Source organism: Hippoglossus hippoglossus, chromosome 17 (assembly GCF_009819705.1).
Source record: "Hippoglossus hippoglossus isolate fHipHip1 chromosome 17, fHipHip1.pri, whole genome shotgun sequence".
NCBI lineage: Eukaryota > Metazoa > Chordata > Actinopteri > Pleuronectiformes > Pleuronectidae > Hippoglossus > Hippoglossus hippoglossus.
In genome coordinates, this window is record NC_047167.1 from 7,998,500 (window position 1) to 8,020,476 (window position 21,977).

The 21,977-nt window shown below is 41.5% G+C and overlaps 1 protein-coding gene across 3 annotated transcripts in view; it reads right to left on the reverse strand.

Annotated features, from left to right (window-relative positions):
* The window catches only part of LOC117778038 (cAMP-specific 3',5'-cyclic phosphodiesterase 4B-like), a 51,423-nt gene that overhangs the window by 23,044 nt on the left and 6,402 nt on the right, over positions 1 to 21,977 (reverse strand). For 2 of the 3 annotated variants that reach the window (XM_034613242.1, XM_034613240.1), the window contains exons 2-7: positions 14,726 to 14,873; positions 9,194 to 9,441; positions 4,130 to 4,321; positions 4,008 to 4,044; positions 2,546 to 2,616; positions 1,907 to 1,956 (exon numbers count right to left, since the gene is read on the reverse strand). In XM_034613242.1, the coding sequence (XP_034469133.1) occupies positions 1,907 to 1,956; positions 2,546 to 2,616; positions 4,008 to 4,044; positions 4,130 to 4,321; positions 9,194 to 9,441; positions 14,726 to 14,767 (640 nt within the window). In that variant the 5' untranslated portion in view covers positions 14,768 to 14,873. Of the gene's footprint in view, positions 1 to 1,906; positions 1,957 to 2,545; positions 2,617 to 4,007; positions 4,045 to 4,129; positions 4,322 to 9,193; positions 9,442 to 14,725; positions 14,879 to 21,977 lie in introns of all 3 variants that reach the window. The other variant, XM_034613241.1, reaches the window with a different exon arrangement.

Genomic DNA, 21,977 nt, shown 5'->3' on the forward strand with positions numbered 1-21,977 from the left:
CAGTGACTGCAGTCACGTTCCTGCTCTTTTTGTTTATTTCATCGGACTTTTTTTTCCTGCTTCTCCCGGATGGCATCTGATTAAAAAGAAAAAACTCTGACGTTTGTCTCTGACCTTTGGTGTTTTTTTCTTTCTCTCCTAACTCACTCCCTGCAGCAATCTGCTAAATCTTTCACTCTTTCTTGAAACCACTATATCCCCACCACCATCGCCCTGCAGGAATTCACAGAACCCTGATTTCTGACGTGTTTCACTCGCTGGGTCCTGCTCAAATTCCCTTTACAGGGATTGTCAAAGATTCAAAGGGATCTTTCACATCTATGCTGAGCTGGTGGCCAGAAAGACGCAGGTACTGTGTCTTTTCCACCACTGGGAATAATATTGGCTCACTGAAAACACAGATGCAAAACAGGAAAAATCTGTTCTCCTTTTCCGCCCAGAAACGAGACGGGGAGCAGCACAGAGAAGGATATGAGGGCTCCTTGTCATATTGTTAATTGTTGTACTCCTCCTGAACATTGGGAACAATCACCATTCTATAGTGGCAGGTGTACTGTGTTGATGACGGCGATGCTCCGTGGTGACACAGGAGTTAAACGGCGTGTATCGACTTGCAGAGGTTTCAAACAGATTAAAAACAGAATTAATCACGTTTGTTTTCCTCATTTTATCTGCCCCCATGCGTCACGATGGAATCCAATAGCAGCACGGCTTCGCTCGTCAGCGAATGACTTGGGGAAGGTCAAGGTTTGTGAGAAGTGTGGAGGAGGAAGGACAATGAGGGACTCACACTTACTCGTCTTGTATTTTTTCCTGCCGCGGGACGCTCCCAGCAGCCCATTTGTGCTGATAGGAAGTGGAGAGCGGCCGTGTGCAGGCTGTGGTGACGTAAATGGGGCTTGCAGAACCAGAGTAGCAGGAACTAATATCCCAACCACCCTCCCTCCTCTTCTTCTCTGTCACTTATCCACTTCCTCCTTCAAATCTACCTGATCTGAGTCCAAACCATTAAATCTTTTTCTCAGGCTCTCACCCTCTTTTAGCCGTCCACAATCTATTAGATCAGCTGAACCTGCTGCTACTTTTGAGTCTCGTCCTAAAACTTACTTCTACAGAAAACTGACTGTTTAAATCTGTATTCTACTACTGTATAAGTTTGTATTATGTATGTTCTTAATGCACACGTTTTATCATTTATGGCTCTTTTTACGTTGCATATGTTTTGTACTGACCCTTTGACTATGCATCTTTCATTTTGTCCTTGTTTGCTTGAAAATTACAGAAACAACAATAACAATAATAATTATTCATATTATCATTAATAATATTCACTTATATCATATTCCTGACTGGTTGTTATGTCAGAAACTGAAGTTTTGTTTCCTGTTTCAAAAACTCAAAATATTATATTATATCTTGTTGTATTATACTATACAACTGTGTACAAAATGCATACTACGACTGAGCATGTTGATTGAAAACATAAAAACATATCTCATCTACTGTACAAGTGTGTGAACAGGAACTCACTGTACGCTGCTGTGAATGTTGTTGATTACTGTGGAGATAACAGTCACATGCAAGTGGAATTTCTATCTCTGGGGTTTGTGCATAAAACTGCACGTACTATGATTACAGCAACAGGAAAACACTGATTGGAGCGTATTTATTTTTGCTATCATTATCTCTTAAATCTTAAGCTCATCTCATTGTCCTCTTCTTGCGGCCGATCTTGACATTTGAGTTCTAGGAAATGAAACAAACAACTACCACAGTAAAAAGATTGCACAACTGGAGTGTGTGCGTGCACGTTCCAGTTTTGCACATTTACCAGAATCATACGCTCTATTGAGGGTGTATTTATTCTCCCCTCCTCATATAGTGGAGGGCTTGAGGCTGCACTCACCTGACAGACAGACTTTGGTGACAGATGGCTGATTTGCAGCAGGAGACCTCCTGAAAACCAAAGAGAAACAAGTCACAAACGATTAAAACCAGATGTGTAACAGATGTTTGCATCAATTTTTTCTGCTAATGTGATTTGGTCTCTGCAGGAAACACTGAATAGCAGTTAACTCGCAGCTCACGGTGACCCATCTTTTTGACTGTTTCCACCTGTGGCACAGACCTGAAGCATGTGCAGCCACAGCACTGACCCAGTATACAGAGATCAGAGGGAGCTCTCATAGCACCAAAGTGAGATGAGGTAACCTCGTCAGGCAAATAGAAAATGTCACTGTGTCCAGTTCAGGATTTCCAGTGACAGTGCAGCAAACCAGACTCTCTGCAGGTTTGGATCCGCTCTTCATGAAACCACAGTGCTGGGGAAGGTTTTGATGAACTGGCGCCCCCAAGTGTGGGATGTGGGTATCTTGAACTGTAGCATCTAAATATGTTCCTTTTTTAAATCTTTATTTTTTGCAAAGGATTTATACCAGCACACATAAAATTGAAAATTATGGCTCCTAGTATAAAGGCCCTTTTCCTTAGCTGAAAACAGCCTGTAGTCACAAAGCGCACACCGTTACACAATGAGACGACTTACTTATTGGATGCACATTGTACATTTGTCAAAGTGGTGAAGTTGTTCCTGACAGTCCGAAGGCTCGCCAGAACCTAAAAAAAACAAAAAAACATAATAACAATGAATGAGAAGAAGAAGCCATACGAGGAGTTGAACACGGTGGAGTAGAAATATGAGGAATATTTAACTATATAGACAGAAAGATCAGTATGAGACTATTGTAGGAGAGTCGAGAGAACATACACACTGATAATGTCACTAATATTGATAGTATTATGATAATGTAATAGGTGCTCAGAAGTTACATAAGTGTTTCTGTATTTTTAGATCATAAGGAGGTTATGTTCAGATGTTAACTTATTCTGCAAAGTGACAAATTATTACGTCTGAAAATGAAGTTTCAGCCCTGTTCATTTGTTTATTGGTTGCTTTTGTGTGTAAACAAGATTACACAAATACAAACAGAACGGATTACCACAAAACATGGTGGATGGATGTGCAGTGGGTCAGAAAAGAACATATCACACTTTGTGGCGGATCTGGATCAGGGGGCAGATCCAGGAATGTTTAACACATCACATCATGATGCTTTTCCACATTTTTCCTGGGGAAAAAATTATGGATCTTGATGGAAAAAATCTGGCACATTTAGGGAACTGATTTCTATGAATGTTTGAAATTTGATGTAGCTTGGTTGAATTTGAGGGGCCTGTTGGGCCTTGCCGGAGGTATACGCTCTACTGAGTGCTCTTCCACAGCTGACTCATGAATAATAACATATTTGTGGTGCATTCAATGTGGTCTTTACCTCTCACAATAATGGTGGTTTTTACTCCCACTCCACATCAAAATTAGCCCAAATAATAATAATTTTAAAAAAGGGCATTAAAAGATAACTCTGATGCAAAAGCCACACAATGGAAACAGAATCACAATCACTTCTGTTGTGGTTGTGCTTCTGTTGTGTGGCTTTGGTAGTTGTGTTGTGGCTTTTTTGCATTTGTATTTTCCATTAATGCGCTTGTGAGAGACGTCTCGGCCACCGTACTTAGCCCTTTGGAATAACTGAAACTTAACTTCAGCATATTAATAAACCTTATTTTGCCTAAATTACAGAACATTGTAAGAAGGTATAGGAACCCTAAGCTGCTGTGATCATTAGAGAGCAATCTAAAAAAAAAATCAACCAAACACATAAAAAAACTATCATTAATGATTGTTTGGAACAAAGTATTAGAGTGAACACAGTAAGTTTTGGATGATGAGTCTAAAATGACCCTTGCCATTGAAAAGCAGCCCATGCCATATCTACTACAGGCCACCAGAGGGCAGGGAAGTTAATCATAACTGAGCGAGGAAGTTCATTGATTGGTCCATGAGCTGCTTCACAGCTCAGCCCTGAGGAAAGTTGATGCTACTTAGCACAACATGATTAAGAGGATGTTGACAGAGGGAGATTTACTGACTTGTAATCAGCTCCTACCTGAGCAAACGGAGTCACAATCAAGTCCTCTCCGTGCCTGAGATAATGAATGAAAGGAAAGACGGGGTTACACACAAACAAATACACATATGGTCACGGTGAAGTTGATGCAAACAACTCACAGTTCTCCAACAATGGATGAGTTTCGTGACAGGGACTTGGGCGACAGATCGTATTCGCTGTCAGAGCGGTACAGGAAGGACTCCCTGCGCTGACCGTGTCCGCCATAGTTGGGGTGTAGAACCAGACCAGAGCTCGGGGACGCCGGATCCGACGGACTGCCGCACAGCAAAGGGCCATTCTCCACTTCGCAGCTAGAAGGAGAGAGATAAGCGAGAGGGATGAACAGAAAATAAAGAAGAGGAGGCTGCAGCTGAAAGAAAAAAGGTTTTAAAGTAACAACTATCATCACATGAAATCAGTGAATGTGTGTGTGCATCAGCTTCAAGGGTCTGACCTCTCGCTCTGCATTTTTAATACCATGTCAATCAAATATCATGGTTATGCACTAAGGACCTCCAGTAAGGGTAATTGCGCAACAGGTCCACAGATCCCACTCAGCAAAGAGATGGCTGCATAAACCCTAAAATGGTTATTACTCATCTATCCATCCCTGAACATAAACACAAAACAAACTAAAAATATAAAACACGTTTGCTCTGCCGGTCAGTGAGAGCGGTTTGGCTTTATTGGAAACAGCTCGTCTGGTTTGTGTCTCACCAGAAACCTGAGCACTGGCCCCAGCTGGAATCTGATTGGCCCCTGATGTGTCCTGTAGTAGTCTTTAAAAAAAGAATAGTAACTTCTTAATAAAACTGACAATACATATCCCAATTTGTTAAGACTTGTTTTTGTAGAAGCTTTTTTTTCAAAACACAATTGCCTAAACAAGGAACAATTTTCAAAATATGTTCAATGATTTAGATTTGACTCAAACATATAGAGCTAACAGTAAACAAGGAATAACCTAACCTTACTAAATAAGGAATTGCACATGGATGTTGGACATATAATTGTCCCCTTTTGGCCCCTGATTTAGAAAAATCCGGGATCCCCCACTGTGACAGCTCCATTCATTTATCCCTATAAAGCCTTAATAATAGAAGTAACAATACAAAGAAAATACAGAAAAGGCAACCAGCAGACAGCAGATGCAACATTTATGGAGGCAAAGCAAACCCACAAGCCTCAGATTTGGCACATGTTGTGCACATTTTACGTGTAAACGTGATGAAAACGTCTAAAGGTCTTCCCACCAGCACGTTTTTCTGATAATGCAGTGAAATCACCACAGATGTCTGCAGGCAGACATAATCTGTTTGTCACCATGGAGTGGGCGCAGGAGGAAAGGACAAACTATTGTGTAGCCAGATGATCCCGTCAGATGGACTGATGGAGTTTAGAGGTAAAAGGTCAGAGAATACATGGCAAAAACAACAGATGGCACAAAATGTAAATTAAAATGAAAATACATTTTACTTTTCACTATGCCCTGACAGATTGATTAAAACAAATTAGCATTTCATATTATAGAAAATACTGTAGTGGTAGTCTTGTTATAGGCGTATCCACAAGAAAACACACACACACCCAATACTACACAAATGGACTGCCCCACATTCACCCCCGCCTCGGTAATTTCTGCTGCATGTGGGATTAACTAGGCACACACCCCACCTCCCACTGAGACACTCTCCGTCCCACACCTCTGCCACAGAAACTCAGATTAGTGGGAAATGTGCAAACTCGGTCTACGCACATGTGAAGACGTCATCAGCGCTGCGCTTCGCGTAATTCAAATCTCAACTTCACACAACTATGACAACATGCTTTACCTACAGCAATAATCTAATCCCTTGATCTGACACAGGCAGAAAGCTGTGGTATGTTAATGGCACATCATCGCTGTAGATTTTGACTCACAGAAGGGGAAGGATGCAAATTAAAAATCTTTTGGAAATGCACTATAATCTAAACTGTAGTGACATAACATGGTCATTTTTGAGGAAGAAAGAAAACACCAAAGAGAGTCTCTGGTTAAAAGAGTTGCACAACAGTGTGTGTTTAAAATTACAAAGAAGATCACTAAAAAGTCACCTGGGAGCCGAGAGGCATTGTCTACTGACGACTTCCTCGCTGAAGTCAAAGTGCCCAGCTCTGCACCGGGGGGACCTCCGAAACATTCTTCTCTGCCGTCCACTTCCTTCCTTCGCATTGAGCAAGAAAATACCCTGATGCTGGCTGCTCGCTCACTCACTCACTCACTCACACACTGACAGACCTTTCTGCCCAGTAAGAGAACACACGTGCTGGAGCGATGCAGGCTTGGCAGGTTCTAACAGGCAGATCTGGGCTGGAGAACAGACTCGCAGTCACCCTGTTTATCTGACCGCCTGTCCCTCTTCCCTCTATGTTAAACCACTGCAGATTAGTCGGGGCGTTCGTCATCCCTTCCCGCCCTTCGCTCGGCCACCTATGACGCCATATAAAAGCATATGTACCAGAGTTTACGGTGACGAGGAGGGTATTACAGGAGAAAATCCAGCGGCTCATTTATTCATCAACCTAAAAAGTCTCACTGATGTGCAAATGACGTAGGGGAGATATAAAACAGAGCACATAGTAAACTAGAATGTCTCTTCTCGAATGGCGCATACCTCTGCCAATGAAACCACATTTAAATTCACTATATTTATTTTGATCTGCACCACATTTCACACACTCATAAATATCAGTCTCTTAAACATACCCAATTATTTTCATTAAGATCCAGGAGCCATTCAATGGGTAAAACAAAAATGTTATGTATCTCCCAATGTTTAAGACAGAGAAAAAAAAATACTCTGGGTCCTCCCGATGATCCTGTCCACCAAACCCCATGGAATTTGGTTGAGTTGTTTTTTCATAATCCTGATAACAAACATACAATGCAGACTAAAGCATATCTTTGCGGAGGTACATTTTTTAAATAATTATTGTAATCATTTTAAAATAATATGACCAGGGACACAGGAGAGTAAAGTTCACATAAAGGTCAACCCTGCTTAAAAGTGAGGAGAGTAAGAGTGAGCTGGTCAGAGGAGGGGGAACTGGTTCATAGGGTAGAGGTGTGGGGAAGAAAGTCATTAGGTGTTATCCAGTGATAATACACACCAAATTCATGTGGCCAAAAACATCCAGTTTACGGGTAGAAAAGCAGATTTCAGATTTCAGTGTTATTCATTTCTTTCTATTTTGGACAGACAGAACTTTATTTCTTTGTCAGACTGCTGTCCTTGACCTGAAATAGCGTTTGAGCTCTGGCAGAAACTTGTGTACTATTATTATCAAAATTCAGAGTTCATTTAACACTTTGTCAGTGTTTATATACCGTACGTCCACATCAGTAGAGTTCATTTACATTTACGTTATCGCAACAGCCTGAAAGCCAAACAGACTGTGTGACTGGATGAGAAGAACCAGAGCCTCCCGTTTGGGCTCTGTAAGTAATCTCAACTGGACGGAACTCAATAAAATGCTGGAAGCTGTGGCCAATTCCTGCCTTCAGACTCCTTATTGTCAAAGTGTGTTTCCAGTGTTTTGAAATGCGGATGAATCTCTGACAAAACACACTTTCTGGACTCAAACACATGGCATGGCGCCATTTTTGGCAACTTGGAAATAACATATTGCTAAATAAGGCTTTGTATGATTTAACAAATTCAGTCTACATTTATGACTAATACGAGGAAACTGTGACCTTTGACCCTTGAAATCAAATTTTTAAGTCCCAGTGACAACTGGGGAAAATTTGAAGAAATTCCCAAAAGGTGGACTTGAGATATCACGGTCGAAAGGACAAAAACCTGTTTGTGAGGCCACTGTGACCTTGATTTTAACCTTTGACCACCAGATCATAATCTACAACTCCAGTTGAATGTTTGTAGCAAAATTTGGAGAAACATTTTTGAGGGTGTTTGTGAGATGTTGCTTTCACAAGGACACAAATGTGCTTTCTGAGTTCACAGAGACCGTTTTCCTTCAGTGCTGAACTGAATGTTTTCACCAGATTTGAAGAAATTCCTGGACATGCAGGCCGATAACCAGGAAACATAATACCTCCGGCCACTGGCTGTCTACAGTACAGAGCCATAAAACCATATATGATACTCCGATACTTTGAATTAGTTTATGTTAGAAATGTTCTCACTGCAATATATACAATGCAAATCCAAATCAACAAGCTGATTGGCTGATCAGCGACATATGGCATATAAGACACCAAAACTTATGATTGTGTAATAAACAGAGCTGAAGTTTTCCAGCTGGGGAACTTGTATCTAAATCAATGCAACCCAGGCTTTTAAATAGCAAAAGAGCAGGGGATGAGTGACATAGAGATAAAAGCCACAGATAAGAGAGTCAGTGGACAATATGTCTCTGAAGAGCCCATAATCATGTGTGCTTTAGTGGAGTGAGTCATCGTGGTTCAAAGAAACAGGATTCATGAAGCAAATTGTCATCCAATAATGTAAAGGGGCAGCCATCACAGAGGAGAGTCATCTGATACATAACCCAACAGCAGCCTACTGTGTCACACGGTACCTCAAAGGAAGACACAACAATAACAGCAAACTGCTCTCATCTCATTCCTTTTGATGCCTTCTCCAGGACACAGGAGTTCATTACTGTGAGAATTGATACCACATTAGGAGAAAATAAAGGGTTGAAAAATAATAACTAAATGTCCCTGCGAACTTTACTAATTTGCACATCAAATATCAAAACTGGACGTGAGAAAACAGCAGCCTCCCACCAGCACTAAGGTTGTTGTGAAAACTCTACTCAGCACTAAAGCACAAAACTAAAACAAAGTACAAATGAAATATAGTTCTCAAAAAGCAAGATCAAAAGCGGAAGACTACATAAAATAAACTAGACGCCCTGCGAGCATATACCTCCGCCAAACCTAACGCCCTATCTCGCCATGTCAAAGTCATGTGTCCCATTATGGTGGCCCACAGTATTCTAATCTGTCCTGCCACTGTTGCATTATGAAACCAAATACATGTTTACACTTCTCGTAATAACATCTCAAGATAAAAGTGATAACATAACCTTCTTGATGGAGGTAAAAATATCACGAGACATCAAACCTACATGACTACAAAAACAACTGTGATGATCCTCCTTTCTCGTCACCTCACCTGTCGGGGTCAGCCTCTGTGATGTCGATGCGTGGCAGGGTGGAGATGGGCAGACTTGTGGGTCTGGTCCGGGTCACTGGGTCATCCTCGGGTGTGAGCGACCTGCCCCTGTCCCTCTCCCGTTCTGCTTGTCGCCATGACAACGGAGGCAGCAGCAGGGTGCCGGAGAACCGCCTGTGGACTCTGCACACGTCTACGCTGAGGGTGTTGGCTGTGGCAAATGGTCCCCCGGGAGGATCCCTATTTTCCTGAGGGTAAAAAGAAAAGAGACAAAGAATAATTGGGTTACACCGGTTCATCACAGGCTTCCATGTAGTGGTGTAGGCAGAAATTATATTTTGGATGGGCCTCCACAAAAAGAGACTAACAATAAAAAGTAGATGTAGGGCAACAGAGACAAACTTAAAAAAGAGCCATAATTTTACTTTGCAACAACCTGCATTACAAAAGGCGTTAAACAGCGATACCTGGACTACACAGCAAAACTCAGTCTAAAAAGGCTGTACACAACAGTATAGACATTAAACCCTTTCCAGCTCGGCAGAACCAGCTGCACAGCGCCTTAAAAAATGTAAGGCACTGTTGATTAATTATTTTTACCCTGCACTAAGGCATAGCCAAGACATTAAAAACTTTATGGATGTTTTAATGGGCCACTAAAACAGGAGGGCTTTCTTTTTTTATTCCTCTCTTTTCTTAAAGATTTTTTTGGTAACAAAATGTATTTTAAACAAAGTTGGCTGAGGGCAAGACTGTGCCGCCCAGGCCTAGTACTCGCTACACGTCTGCCTCCATGAATAAACAGATGGAAATTAAAGGAGAAAAATTAACATTTTATACAATATTGTAGAAAAAAATTTAATTAAATAAACCAGACAGCTTTGGCAGACATTAAGATGCCTTTTTGAGAGGCTGTCAAAGAGAAGTACAAATGTTTGCCTGTCCTGCAGACATCCCATGACGTTTTCATGCTCTTTATCAAACTGAGAAAAATTTAATATTTGATCAAAACTCATTTCAGGCCCCTCGACTCCTGATCTGCCAGCTCACATTTTTATGAAGCCGAGCAGAATATGAATCGTGTGTTTAATGTGAGTCTGGCTGAGTGTGAAGCTTCCAGTCAAGAGCCCTGGCTGCTTCACTGGGATGACTGGTTGTAAACAAGACAGGGCACTGAGGAGACAGAGGCGGTCTGCCAGAACTCATTCTGCATACATCACCCTCCACTTTATGTTCACTGCACACAAGTGTAAATGAAACACACCGAAAGGTTTCAGACGAGCAGGGCAGGTTTATAGAGGCACGATGGGAAATTGAGGAATCTCTTCGATCGCAGCTGTCGAAAACAAGAAACTCGACGGAGAAGACGAGTGTGAAAAGAAGGAGGCTGACAGTGAGTGCGAGAGTGAGTAGGAGAAAGAGTGACGCTCACCACAATGTGAGAAGGTCGAGGTTGCACACGATCAAATACTAACTCCATCTCCAGTGGAAGAATCCATTTAAAGGCATTTAGCAGCAAGTAGATATTGAATTTTCAAATAATTATCAGAATTGTTGTAGATTCATTTTCTGTGCATTGACTTAATGGAATGTTTAAAAAAAAAATTGTGACTCGTCGTAGCTTTTACCTGTTACAAGTGTTCATGCATCTTGTCAAGGGGAAGCATCTAAAAAATACTTAAACTGTGAGTTATATCTTAAAAAAGGCAATGCTGTCATCAGCTCCCATTTAAGTCCATCCATGATCTATGCCACTTATCATTTAAAGGGGACATAGCATGCAAATTCCACTTTGTTAGTGCTTCTACAGGTTAATGTGGGTATCTGGCATGTCTACCAACCCAAAAACTCTGGGGAAAAAACACTCGCGCGTTTTGTTATAGTTCCTCTAAGTCAGAAACGTCATGCTTGAGCAACTCGATTGCGCTTCCTGGGTATTGTGTCGTAACAAGGAACTGGAAGTCTCCCTACATGGTCTTGGCCCACTCCCCCGTCCCCCCACACTCGTTACTTCCGGGTTTACACCGGAGGCAGCGAGGCTGCGAGGCAGTGCAGCGCCGTTCCCAAGCACGCAGCCGGGCTGTTCACACGGGGCGAGCATTTCTCCGCTGGTCAGCCCGCGATTCACTCACATGTGGCATTTGTCTGGATCGTTGGGACTGGGAGGCTGCAGCAGCTGCTCGGGAGCGACCGCTCGCTCTCCCGTGCGTGAGCTGGAATTTGTGTCAGCGCCACACAGCCAGCAGTGTGGAGGACTTCCGCAGTGTTCAGCGCTACTGTAACCCCCGAACCCCGACATTCAACAGGTACAACAACAAGCGGAGAAAGCAGAATCGCGGGCTGACCTTATATATACAGTCTATGGGGCTGACCAGGGGTACACCGGACGCGGAAGCGCCGCTGCGAGGCAGCGCAGCGGCGTTCTCCAGCACGCAGCCGCCTGGCTGTTCACACGGGACGAGCATTTCTCCGCTGGTCAGCCCCATAGACTGTATATATAAGGTCAGCCCGCGATTCTGCTTTCTCCGCTTGTTGTTGTACCCGTTGAATGTCGGGGTTCGGGGGTAAATGATGGTCTTCATAGCCCCCCCCCCCACCCCTCTTTCTCTCTCTGTCTGTCTGCTTGTGTGCTTGTAGTGGATGGGCAGAGGGGGACATTTAATTATGTGATTGGGAAAATTAAAACTCCAGGACAACAAGGGGAATACAAAGTATGGGATGCATATTTGATAATTTATATCATATAAAATATGTAATTTATATCGTTTAAAATCATGGGGGGAGAGGGGGGAGGGGGGAGCTGGCTCATTAGCATTTAAAGGAACAGGCACTCAAAACAGGTCACTCTGTGGAGGGCTGTTTTATACAGGGTAAAAAGGGTGCTGTTTTAAATGATCCTTGTGGTATTTTGACCAAAGTATGTTACAGACATTTCATTAAGACCCCAAGGAACCATATCAACTTGTGGTAAAATGGGCATGCTATGTCCCCTTTAAAGGTCACATGGAGGGCTGGAGCCAATCCTAGCTGACATTGGGCGAGTGGTCAGGTAAACCCTGAACAGGTTCCCATTAAAGTTAAGAAAAGTCCAATGATTCAAGTCCCACTTGGCTCTTTGTCATAGTCATGGAGTTCCTGTCTGAAATAAAAAAATGACAGCGTTTCACGTTCTAAGAGAGATTTTAATTATATCAAAAATGATATAATTAAAATGAGCGTGTGGCAGACAGAGTGGTGTCACATGATGAGACAGAGAGCTAAAGAGCTAAGGAGGATTAGACAAAGGCAGATGTTGAAGACTATAAGCAACATTGCACCTCCTCGTCCGAGTGACAGCGCCAGACACAAAAGGCAGAGATGAGCCAGATAAAAAGCAGAGAGGAAACATGAATGAGAGAGTAAACTGCCAAAAGAAGAAAACTTGGAAAGTGTCTGAATGAGAGACGGGGACGTAGATAAACCAGAGACAGGCCTTACCATTTTTTAAAGTCGGTAAACGCAGCTCTGCTGACTCTCCTGCTCTTTCTAAGAAATACAATTTATGTGATTTACTGTGCCTGTCGTTTAAGAGACGCATCAACTGCGTCACGAAGAAATGGCTGAACATCAAATCTGGCTACAACACAACCCTGTTCCAGTGACTCACGACTCTCATCAATATGTCACAGCTGACATATTGCTGTGGCACTGCCAAACTAATCATCATTATCATTGTGGTCTGTGTATTGATTGCATCTCTGACATGTAATTCTAGTCCTTCATTGATCTTCTATTCCAGAGGAAATAGTGTTGAGTTACTTTGCCCGTGTATAACTCAGGAATAGGATGTTGTTCTTTGAAAACATCAGTAAATTTAGAAACCTGGGATCCATCACATGTGCTGGAGCATGGTTATAAAAGGACAGGAAGTGCGATGAGAGGTAGAACAATCAGTCTCAAACGGAGGTAGAGTAGCTCCAGTGTCAAGCAGAGGCGGAGTGGGTGTCTTCTTCAGGAAGATGAAAAGGCCTTTCCTGGCTGCAGATCTTAAACAGCTCCCATGTTCTCTGGAAAAGCTCCAAAAAGTATTTTTAAAGAAGGTGATATAAATGAGAGGGCTTTAGAAGGGATGCTCTAACAGCATGACATGATGTGGGGCCTGAATTATTTAAAATCTATGAGCCACGAGAAGAGAAAAGAGTCTTAATTAAAGGTGCTGAAGAATCTGAATGAATGGTGGGAGAGGAGCACTCAGATGTGTGAACCGAAACACGTTTATTTTTCTGTGAAATGCAGCCATCGAAGCTGATAAAAGCAGTAATACTGTCAGTAACAGTTCACTTAAATACAAACAAAAACAAAATTTAAGAAGCCTGCACAATCACTAATGCCTCAGGTGCCATTATAAGGAGATTTTCATAAGATACAAACTGCATTTCCTATGACCACAATCACAATTCACTGTAATTCACTCATGAATAGAGCCGGACGATTTATCGTTTGGCCGATAAAAATATTGAAATTGATATCAGCCTTTCATCGACATATTGATACTTGCATTTATGTTTGCCTATATGCACCACTATGAAAATGTCTATTTTACAGAATAAAATAAGCAGAAAATTGTTTAATTAATTGTTTAATCAAAACAATATTTATTTTCTATTTGCTTTTATTTGTGTTTTCATTTTCCTTTCATAGTTAATATTATGGTTTAACTGTAAAGTAGCAAGCCTTAAACATCAGCAATGATTATTTCATATTTTTTCCAATATAATGTAATTTTCCAAAAATCAACCTTGGTCTCTGACAATTACACTAGATTACATTCTGAATTTAATGTTATATTTTTTTAGAGTGAATCAGATTCATGACAGCAGGAAAACTTCTTGGATAACTATCATGATCTTGGCCTCTGATCTCCAGTTGGACAGAGTCACAGTAAATGATGTGGCCTGCCTGCACAGTCATAAACACCCGGTGGCTTGGAGGAAGAACAGATGGGCCTCTCTGTCAGATCTCTGTCTCATCCTCCACGTTTCCACTCAGTCTATGACCTGTATGTCTCCTGGTGTGAGCTGCCTTTTAACACCGCTCCTCCTCATCCTCTTCTTCCTCCTCATCCTCTTCTTCCTCCTCATCCTGCTCTTCCTCTTTCTTCTGAACCCTGCACCATCCTTCAACTCTCTGTCTCCATCATCCCACCTCTCTCACGCAAACACAGAACACGCTGTCCCTCACCCCTGCCTCTACTCCAACACACACGTCATCTCCCTCTCTGCAGCGTGTCCTGCCAGCGAGCGCTCTGTTGTGTACGGTGCAGTGATCTGTTTATGAGTCACCCAACACAGCAAAGACAGCACCTTGCTGCCTCAGTGTTTTCCCATTGTGTCTTTCTTTGGGGGAGAATCAGAATGACAACATAATGAAAACGAGATTTAGAGGAAGCATATGAACTGCAGAATGAGGCTCTCCACTTTCATTTCAGCTACAAAGAAACCATGAGTGAATGTGTAATTTATGCATGAAGGGATTGGTAAAATCAATACTTACATCAGCCAGTGTAACCCCCTGTGAACTCCTGCTTTTCTTCATCCTGAGGGATGCTCTGCTAGACGCTCTCTCTCTCTCCCTCTTTGTCCCTCTCTCTCTCTCGTAGCTCTTTCCTGCTTGTCCTGCACCGGTCCGCCTCAACAGTCGCCTGCACTTGTGAAACACAGAGGGAGAAGGTGAGCAGGGGGTGACAATAAAAGTTGCTGTACCTCCCTCCCAGTGAACATGACGTCTGGCATTCTCGTCGCACTTACGTTATTGTTCTGACTAAGTGATGCACTTCTGTCTGCAGCAATTGGACAAGTCTACACTGTGATGCATTACGCACTGATTTGCACCAAAAAGCAGACATTACATGGACTGTGAGGGATTACCTGGCTCAACTGTTACAAGTTTGCACACGTTGACATGCATATAGTACTGGAATGAAGTGAAACAAACACTGAGGGCAAAAAAATACAATAGCCCAAAAATACATTTTGAATACCTTACTTTTGAAAACATTTGCAAATGGTTCAGAGTGAATTGTGTGAAGTGTGAAGCGTTGTGAGATTCTTTGATCCCTGGATTTTACCTTTAGTGCCAGTATGAGTCTGATATTTCTGGTTTTAAGTGGAATATCTTGACAACTATTGAATGAATTGCTGTTGAAGTGTCCCTGAGATCCTACAACTTTTCCTCTAGCGCCGCCATTAGATCAAAGTTTGTATTAATACATTACTTAGGTTTATGACCAAACACCATTCCAGCCTCAGCTGTTGTATGTGTTTAAGCTAACACACTAAATCAAGATGCTTTTTAAGTGCTACCCTTAAAAAGCCCACGATTAAAGACCCACCAGCTCACATTTCAAATAGATTTTCTCCACTCAGCGACGCACCCGTTGAGAAGCAAACTCTGGTCATTGGTGATTCGGTTCTGAGAAACGTGAGGTTAGCGACACCAGCGACCATAGTCAATTGTATTCCAGGGGCCAGAGCCGGCGACATCGAATCCAAACTGAAGCTGCTGGCTAAAACTAAACGTAAATACAGTAAGATCGTAATTCACGTCGGCAGCAACGACTCCCGGCTTCGTATGTCGGAGGTCACTAAAGTTAATGTGGAGTCGGTGTGTGCTTTCGCAAAAACGATGTCGGACACAGTAATTTTCTCTGGCCCTCTCCCTAACACAACAGGTGATGACATGTTTAGCCGCATGTTGTCTTTTAACCGCTGGCTGTCGAGGTGGTGTCCTGTAAATGGTGTGGGCTTTGTAGATAATTGGCAAACTTTTTGGAGGAAACCTGGTCTTGTTAGGAGAGACGGCGTTCATCCCACTTGGGATGGAGCATCTCTCTTATCTAGGAATATTACCCAGTCTATTAAATGACAACCCAGAGTTGGGACCAGGACGCAGAGCTGCAGTGCTAAACACGTCTCTGCGCTCCCTCTGGATCAGTCACACAACCACAAACCCATAGAGAGTGTGTCTGTCCACCGTCCCATTAAATTATTTAAATCAAACAATAACAGAGGGAGAATTCCACACAAAAATCTAATACAAATTAACACAACCTCTGCAACAACTCAGGAAATAAAGACTTTTAAATGTGGTCTGTTAAACATAAGATCATTGTCATCAAAGGCTATTTTAGTTAATGAACTAGTCTCAGATCATAAAATAGATTTATTGTCCCTCACTGAGACCTGGCTGCATCCTGATGAATATGTCAGTCTAAATGAATCTACTCCCCCAAGTCATGTAAATACACACGTTCCCAGAGAATTTGGTCGAGGAGGTGGAGTCGCTGCTATTTTTAACTCCAGTCTATTAATTAATCCTAAACCTAAACTAAGCTACAACTCATTTGAATGTCTTGTTCTTAGTCTTCCACGCCAATCCAAGAAACACCAACAGCCAATCATATTTGCTGTAGTTTACCGTGCCCCTGGGGCTTATACTGAATTTTTAACAGAATTCCCTGAGTTTTTATCAAACCTAGTCCTAAAGACCGATAAAATTATTATTGTTGGTGACTTTAATATTCATGTTGACAATAATAAAGATAGCCTTAGCGTAGCATTTATTTCGCAATTAGACTCAATTGGTTTCAGTCAGTGTGTACACCAACCTACTCATTGTTGTAACCACACACTTGACCTTATATTATCATACGGTGTCAAAATTGAAAATCTAAAGGTACTTCCGCGCAATCCAATTCTATCAGACCATAATTTAATAACCTTCGATTTTTCACTATCAGAATATATGCCACTAATAATGAACTCATTTTCAAGATGTTTACCTGATAGTGCTGTAGCTAAATTTAAGGAAATAATTCCGATTACATTTAAACCCGTACTATCCGTCGATATAAACAACAAATTCATTAAAAACCCTAGCTCCACTGAGATTGACCATCTCGTCGATAGCTCTGTAAGGTCATTACGATTAACATTAGACTCAATAGCGCCTCTAAAAAAGAAACATATAAAACATAGTAAATTAGCTCCGTGGTATAATTCCAAGACACATGAGTTAAAACAAGTATCAAGAAAACTAGAAAGGAAGTGGCGCTCCAGCAACCGTGTTGAAAATCTCCTAGACTGGAAGAATAGTGTTAAAGCATATAAGAAGGCCCTCCACAAAGCAAGAGCCGCCTACTATTCAAAACTAATAGAAGAGAATAAAAACAACCCCAGGTTTCTCTTCAGCACTGTAGCCAGGCTGACTGAGAGTCACACCTCCACCGAACCCAGTATTCCTCGATCCCTAAATAGCAATATCTTTATGAATTTCTTTAATGATAAAATTCTAACCATTAGAAATCAAATCAACCATCTCCTGCCCTCAATTGGCACTAATACCCCATCAAGAATAGAAAACTCAGAAACGGCCAAGAATCTTACCAATTATTTAGACAGCTTCTCTCTGATCAGCCTCGATCAGCTGACCAAAATAATCTCATCTTCTAAACCAACAACTTGTATCTCAGACCCCATTCCTACAAAATTACTTAAAGAAATTCTGCCCCTAATTGACAGTTCATTACTGAACACAATACATCTGTCATTATCATCAGGATATGTACCACAGTCTTTTAAAATAGCTGTAATCAAACCCCTCCTCAAAAAACCCACCTTAGACCCAGAGGTTTTAGCCAATTATCGTCCGATATCTAATCTCCCCTTCCTGTCTAAAATCCTAGAAAAAGTTGTAGCCAATCAGCTGTGTGAGTTTCTCCAGGAAAATAATATATATGAAGACTTTCAGTCAGGGTTTAGAGCCAATCACAGCACAGAGACAGCCTTGGCAAAAGTCACTAATGATCTTCTAATAGCTTCAGATCAGGGGTTTGTGTCTGTCCTCGTTCTGTTAGATCTTAGTGCAGCATTTGACACAATTGACCATAATATTTTATTACAGAGACTAGAACAGTTAATTAGCATTAAAGGAACCGCCCTAAAATGGTTTAAATCCTATTTTTCAGACCGCTCCCAATTCGTGCAAATTAATGATGAGTCATCTGTGCGCACCAAAGTTAACCATGGTGTTCCACAAGGCTCTGTGCTCGGCCCAATTTTATTCTCATTATATATGCTTCCACTTGGAAACATTATCAGGACACACTCGGTAAATTTCCACTGCTATGCGGATGACACCCAGTTATACTTGTCAATAAAACCTGAACAAAGTAATCAAATAACTAAACTCCAAGCATGTCTCAAGGACATAAAAACCTGGATGACCCGCAATTTTCTCTTATTAAACTCAGATAAAACAGAGGTTCTAATACTTGGCCCTAAACACCTTAGAGATACATTATCTAACGATATAGCTGCGCTAGACAACATTGCCCTTGCTTCCAATGAAACAGTCAGGAACTTGGGAGTGATCTTCGATCCTGATTTATCCTTTAATTCTCACTTAAAACAAATTTCTAGGACAGCCTTTTTTCACTTGCGTAATATCTCCAAAATCAGACATGTCCTTTCTCAAAAGGATGCAGAAAAACTAATCCACGCCTTTGTTACATCCAGACTGGATTATTGTAATTCCTTATTATCAGGCTCCAGCAGTAAATCGTTAAAGACTCTGCAGCTTGTCCAAAATGCCGCAGCACGTGTCCTGACAAGAACCAAGAAAAGAGAGCACATTTCTCCAGTATTAGCTTCGCTACACTGGCTTCCGGTTAAATCTAGAATAGAATTTAAAATTCTCCTCCTCACCTTCAAGGCCCTTAACAATATGGCACCATTATATCTTAAAGAGCTGTTAGTACCTTATCAACCCACTAGAGCACTGCGCTCCCAGAATTCAGGCTTACTTGTCGTCCCTAAAGTCTCTAAAAGTAGAGTAGGAGCCAGAGCTTTCAGCTATCAAGCTCCTCTCCTGTGGAATCATCTCCCACTTTCAGTTCGGGAGGCAGACACCATCTGTACGTTTAAGAGTAGGCTTAAAACCTTCCTTTTTGATAAAGCTTATAGTTAGAGCCGGTCCAGGCTTGTCCTAGACCTGCTCTTAGTTAGGCTGCTATAGGTTTAGAAGGTCGGGGGACACATGACACACGGAGCTTCTCTTTCCAGCTTCTCCTTCCTCTTCTCAATCTTTATCACATCAAAGTAATTCATATCCCATCAATACATGTTACTGACTTGACTTCTTCCCCGGAGTCCCTTTGCCTTATTGTCCGCAGACCCAGGGCCGCGGCTGTGGCCACATCATGGATTAGGATCTGTGGATCACGTATCAGAGGTCGTAATGGTGGATCCAGTATGGCGGATTCTGCATCGTGCTGGCTGATCGTGATAACAAAGGCAGATCCTTTATCGTGTTGGCATCAGATACTGGTAGCGGACCACGACCGAGGTGGCAGCTGATGATGGATCCTAATGGCGGCAGTGGACAATAACTGTGGACTATAGTGGCATCCGATCTTGATGGTGGATCATGATCTTGCTGGCTGCTGACCATGGACTATGATTGCAGCAGGACTGCTCGATACATAGTATTTCTCCTCAGACACTTGACCATTAATGACATTAATCCACCAATTCACTGACCTTCAGTTATACTTCAAAATGTTTACCCTAATCAATGCTGCTAAAACCTTTATCTTGATGTTCTCCTTTACACTTGACATCCATTGCACTTCTGTCCGTCCTGGGAGAGGGATCCCTCACATGTGGCTCTCTCTGAGGTTTCTACCTTCTTTTTTTCCCTGTTAAAAGGGTTTTTAAGTAGTTGTTCCTTACTCTTGTTGAGGGTTAAGGGCAGAGGATGTCACACCATGTTAAAGCCCTATGAGACAAATTGTGATTTGTGAATATGGGCTATACAAATAAAATTTGATTGATTGATTGAAGATGGTGTTCATGGTAACCAGAGTTTATGCAGGTTTCAACAAGTTGCATTTTTAACCATAATGAATGGAATTTAACACCTATGTCCAGAACAACGCATATGTAGGAATATGTGAGTCCTAGAATTACTTGATTGAAGATAAGGTGAAGTCCCAAGAAGAACCCTCAAAACACATCATTATCGCTAAAATCCATTTTAAAGCGGTGTAGGTACGTAATGTTTTTACATATTTAAGACATTTTGAGGACTACCATTTTTGAGTTTTTGAGACCCAGCAGAAACCCTAATTAAGATATATAGTACATATATTTTTAGCATGGCTGTAGATTATGTCCGGTTTATGAAAAAATATTTGCCAACAACTAAGCTGAAATTCTTCAATATTAAATGTTGTCTAAACACCAGCATGAAAAGTTGCCTATTTGCTATATTTTGATTTAAATCGAGCACTTTCAAAGAACAAGTAGAGATCGCAGAACATAATATACACAATGACTGGAACAAAAAAGGATAAGGCTCCATGGGTAACAGTGGTATTAATTTGGTTTGTATTATGGCACTAACATACACTCAGAATGATTCAGAGTTACGTGTTACAGTGCTGTCTGTGCCCGAAGGCCGTTCAGTCCAGTCCCGTCTGTCACCCTCCTCTGACTGCACACTGTGACTAATCTGTGTGACAGAAATGAATCGATATAATCCATGTCAAGAAGGACACCCCCTCACATTACCTCGTCGTTGGCAGTCACAATGAGTCCCTGTGTTGAGGTCAGTGTAGGACTCCTGCTGAGGGAGGCTGTTGTTGGCGCTCTCAGCTGCTGCCAAGTCAAGTGCCACGAAAAGAGAATTTCTGAGCAGCACAAATCCACCCAATCTTGTTTGAAGCTTTTGAAAACAAACATCTAAATGTGCGGATTCCTGATGCTTTGAGTTGTTATGAAAAGAAAATGACACGAGAGGTGAAATGGCAGCAGATCACACAGATATTCTGTGTTTTGAGCGTCTGTGAGATAACTCTTGGGCTTGCTGGTTCAAATCTCAGCAGGAGGGAGAAGTTCTCAATAATGTATGAGGATGTGTGTACAACAGGGTTCAGAAGAACACTACTCAAATGTTTTATACTGCATGATACTGGTACTTGAATGATAAAGCACCCGTCAGCTTTACTCGTATTCATTATTTTGAATGCAAAAGAATGACCAAGGATAGTGGACTGTAGACTGGTTAATAATAAATTTGATCTTATCAATCCAGCCAGCAAGAAACTATTCAACATTTGTGTTTAATGGATCATCTCATTCTGAAGCAGGGCTGTGCTGTGATGTAAATGCTAATGTCAACATGCTAACAATAACAATGCAAACATGCTGATGTTTAGCATGTAAAATGTTTATCATGTTCATCCTTACTTTAGTTTACTAGATTAGCATGTTAGAATTTGTTGATTAGCAGTAAATACAAACTACACCTAAGACTGTTTTTTCAGGCATTAGTAATGGATAAATTGATTAAATTATTTTTATATAGATATAAAGATTTTTTTCCTCAGCAGACCATGACTATCTATAGAGAATTTTACCAAAACCCAAACGATAGTTGTCAAGATATTTCACTGAACACCCAAACGATTGTAATAATGGCACCAAAGGAAAAGAGAAGTCAGGGGATGCCCAGTCAGGATTCCAGTCACGATTCATCCTGGAACGATATTATTACTCTTTACATAATTTATAGCCACCCATCTCATAGTAGCAGAGCCATTTTTACTTTGAAACAAAATGTCAGCCTAATGTGGCACTAGGGGAAATCAGAGGATCATCAAAGTTAGTAGGATTCATCCTCTAGGGGCCATGAATGTCTCCTTTGTGGGAAGATTATCTGATCTCAATTTAACCACTACACAGAA